Genomic DNA, 4,149 nt, shown 5'->3' with positions numbered 1-4,149 from the left:
TCAAGGTCATTAGTAATGCTATATATATAACATCAAGATAAGAACTTAACATGACACAATCATCATCACAGTCACGTTGCTGCCACGGTGGTGACCGCTGCTGCGTCTTGTAGCCAGGTTGTAGCTCTTCCTCCCGTGCTTACCCTGGCTTGGTTTATAAGTCTTGATATCTGTTGCGTCCAACTTGTATTCATAAGGTTGATTGTGCAGGATTAAACTTTCACCGACCGCACGAGAACTGAGCCTGGCCTTAGTGCGTCCGGCCCCACTCTGAAAACCTTACTGCTCGACCAACTGCCTCATCTTTTTTGTGGGGTTAAGGTAGTTCATTTTTCCCCACTGTCTGGGGTGGCTCACCACCCCAGGTTGGGACTAGGTCCCTGTTAGAATGGATAACGGGAAACCATGCACTGCCCCCGTACTGGGAAGTGGTAGTGAACGACCCATCATCATAGCTAGGAACGTTAAATTTGTTAACATACATGAGACCAGTTCAACGCCCCTGGCCTCCCTCAATCCCTTCTTGATCAGGAAGGTAACTAATGGCTGGTCAGGACCCGTTGACATGGTCAGGAAACTGGCAAGTGGTGATCTGGTCAAGGTCAGGTGGGCGAATCAGGTAGCCGATTTGCTCAAGTTGACCCAATTCCATATTCACAAGGTCGTGGTCACAATTCCAGTATCTACGAACTCGTGCTGGGGAATTATCTATTGTCCGGAACTCATGGATATGTCGGAGGACGAAATTGTGAAGGAACTGGCAGACGTTGATGTCGTGGCTGCCCGGTACATCACCAAATTTGTAAATGGCACACGACGTTGGACGCCCTTGATAAATTTGACATTTGGACAATCAAAGCTCCCGGATGAGATCTTCGTTGCTTGCTTACGTTGCCAAGTAAAACCTTACATCCCGAACTCTTTGCGTTGCTTCAAATGCCAACATTATGGTCACCCAGAAAAATCTTGTTCGTTTTCTGCTAAATGTGGGAAGTGCGCTACCGACGGTCACACTGCTGACAGCTGTACAAATGGCAGGATGTTGTGTGTCAATTGCAATGGTAACCATCCGAGCTGGGACCGGGAATGTCCCCGGTTCAGGTTCGAGAAGGAAGTGTGTGAGATGAAGACACGTAACAACATTTCGTACGGCGAGGCTAGGAAGAGGGTTAAGGAGTCTTGTGAAACTCCCAAACGCAATGAATCCTATGCTTCAGGCAAAATTATTTGCTACTGATCGAGCCATTGATTACATACTCAGTTCAAATAATGACAAAGCAATGATTTTTTTTTTATTCACTTTCAGCCCTTAGGGCAATTAACTCTAGCCACACAGTCAAATAAAATTCATGGTAATATCATTACTAAAGTTAATACATGTAATAAAGATATCATCTTGATCTAGGTACCTGGCTGGTCATTTGCAATATATACGGCAACAATGAGCAGGCAGACCGGTTGCCGAAGTCGACCTCAGAACTCGAAGAGGTGATTTCGATCCCTCGGGAGCTGGGCTCCTGCCTTTCCTTGGGAAAGAATTCAATATTTCTTCTGTGGCAAAGTCAGTGGACCAGTCTGACTATACAAAGAAATTATAAACCACAAGTAACGGACTGGACGACCTGGTGATACACGAAGAACAGAAGAGAGGAAGTCGTTCTGGCCCGTCTACGTCACAACTGTACCTACAACACACACCTACAACCATACATCACACACAACACCCAACTAGAACTATACATCACACGCAACACCCACCTACAACCATACATCACACACAACACCCACCTACAACCATACATCACACACAACACCCACCTACAACCATACATCACACACAACACCCACCTACAACCATACATCACACACAACACCCAACTAGAACCATACATCACACACAACACCCACCTACAACCATACATCACACACAACACCCACCTACAACCATACATCACACACAACACCCACCTACAACCATACATCACACACAACACCCACCTACAACCATACATCACACACAACACCCACCTACAACTATACCTCACACACAACACCCACCTACAACCATACATCACACAAAACACCCACTTACAACTATACATCACACACAACACCCACCTACAGCCATACATCACACACAACACCCACCTACAACCATACATCACACACAACACCCACCTACAACCATACATCACACACAACACCCACCTACAACCATACATCACACACAACACCCACCTACAGCCATACATCACACACAACACCCACCTACAACCATAAATCACACACAACACCCACCTACAACCATATATCACACACAACACCCACCTACAGCCATACATCACACACAACACCCACCTACAACCATACATCACACACAACACCCACCTACAACCATACATCACACACAACACCCACCTACAGCCATACATCACACACAACACCCACCTACAACCATACATCACACACAACACCCACCTACAACCATACATCACACACAACACCCACCTACAGCCATACATCACACACAACACCCACCTACAACCATACATCACACACAACACCCACCTACAGCCATACATCACACACAACACCCACCTACAACCATACATCACACACAACACCCACCTACAGCCATACATCACACACAACACCCACCTACAACCATACATCACACACAACACCCACCTACAGCCATACATCACACACAACACCCACCTACAACCATACATCACACACAACACCCACCTACAACCATACATCACACACAACACCCACCTACAGCCATACATCACACACAACACCCACCTACAACCATACATCACACACAACACCCACCTACAGCCATACATCACACACAACACCCACCTACAACCATACATCACACACAACACCCACCTACAGCCATACATCACACACAACACCCACCTACAACCATACATCACACACAACACCCACCTACAACCATACATCACACACAACACCCACCTACAGCCATACATCACACACAACACCCACCTACAGCCATATATAAACCCAAACTTTCCAGCAAGATGCGAAACCTGCCAATCCAATCTGCCAATACACCATCTCTTCACACACTGCACGAAACATTGTGAAAACAGGAAAAGGCTGACCAATTATTTGAAAAACAAAATAACTAACTTCACCATCTACAATCTACTTAGTGATGATAACAACATAATTAACCAGTTGTTTATTTTTCCCAAGGAAACAGAAATAATCAAGATGATATAATGTGGTTCGTTGGTTGGACTCTGTGCCGGAGCTGGCTTCGTGGTGTGGCTACTCTCACTCTGGGCTGGTTGTAGTGTGGTGGGAGAAGCAATTTGATCATTATGCTGCTGGCCAGGATCGAGGGTGGTTTCGGCCTAGGGTTGGTTCCGTTATGGTGTCCAGCTGACGAGTTACCCAAGTCATTATGTTATATTTCATATATATGTTCTATGTTATGGTGAAGAACTATCTCTAATGTATCCTTTCTTCTTCGCAGTGGTTCTGGCAGCTGCACCACTGCATGTTGTGCCCACTGGCTCTGCCACCTCCACACAATAACCACTTACCAACTTTTCTTCCAATCATCTTTCTTTCTTTTCCCCTAGGACGAGGTAGTACTTATAGGTCTTTATGTCATTATTATGTAGGGACTTTACACAGTCAACAATCAAACAGGCTTGCAGGCCTAATGACCTTACTTATAGGTCGCTGGACGTCACACACACACACACACACACACACAGAGCGGCGCCAGGCTGGAGGCGGGGCATCGTGACGTCACAGGCAAGTCCCTCCCCCCGCCAGATCCAAACATGTGTTGTGTCTGGTGATGGCGGTTCAAGATTTCCCACATTAATATTGATCTTTATATTATCATCCACTCCCAAAGTCACCTGGCATTCTTGTGTTTCAACAACAGACGTGATATATGCAACACCAGGCAAACATTGTACCATTATCTGATAGGTTAATTGGTGCACAATCAAGAACCAGTGAATTTCATCGCCGCCATAAGTAAGTAAGGAAGGTGACTTTAATGATGATAAATACGACCTGGTATGGCTGTGTCTACACACTACCGCCATCTGGTCAACATTGTACATACCAACATTTAAACTGTGACATTCAACC

General features: G+C 45.7%; 1 protein-coding gene across 1 annotated transcript; it reads left to right on the top strand.

Annotated features, from left to right (window-relative positions):
* Nucleotides 1–388: 388 nt before the first annotated feature.
* LOC139750071 (uncharacterized) lies at nt 389–1,237 on the top strand. The gene has a single exon (XM_071664406.1). It carries the CDS (start codon nt 389–391, stop codon nt 1,235–1,237), a length of 849 nt encoding a protein of 282 aa, XP_071520507.1.
* Nucleotides 1,238–4,149: the final 2,912 nt, after the last annotated feature.

The sequence above is a fragment of the Panulirus ornatus genome, chromosome 9 (assembly GCF_036320965.1).
Source record: "Panulirus ornatus isolate Po-2019 chromosome 9, ASM3632096v1, whole genome shotgun sequence".
NCBI lineage: Eukaryota > Metazoa > Arthropoda > Malacostraca > Decapoda > Palinuridae > Panulirus > Panulirus ornatus.
Note: the sequence above shows the minus strand (reverse complement) of the source record. Positions and strands in the feature narration are given on the sequence as shown.

Coding starts and splice junctions, on each gene's coding strand:
- LOC139750071 (XM_071664406.1), top strand. CDS start 389: ATGGATAACGGGAAACCATGCACTGCCCCCGTACTGGGAAGTGGTAGT.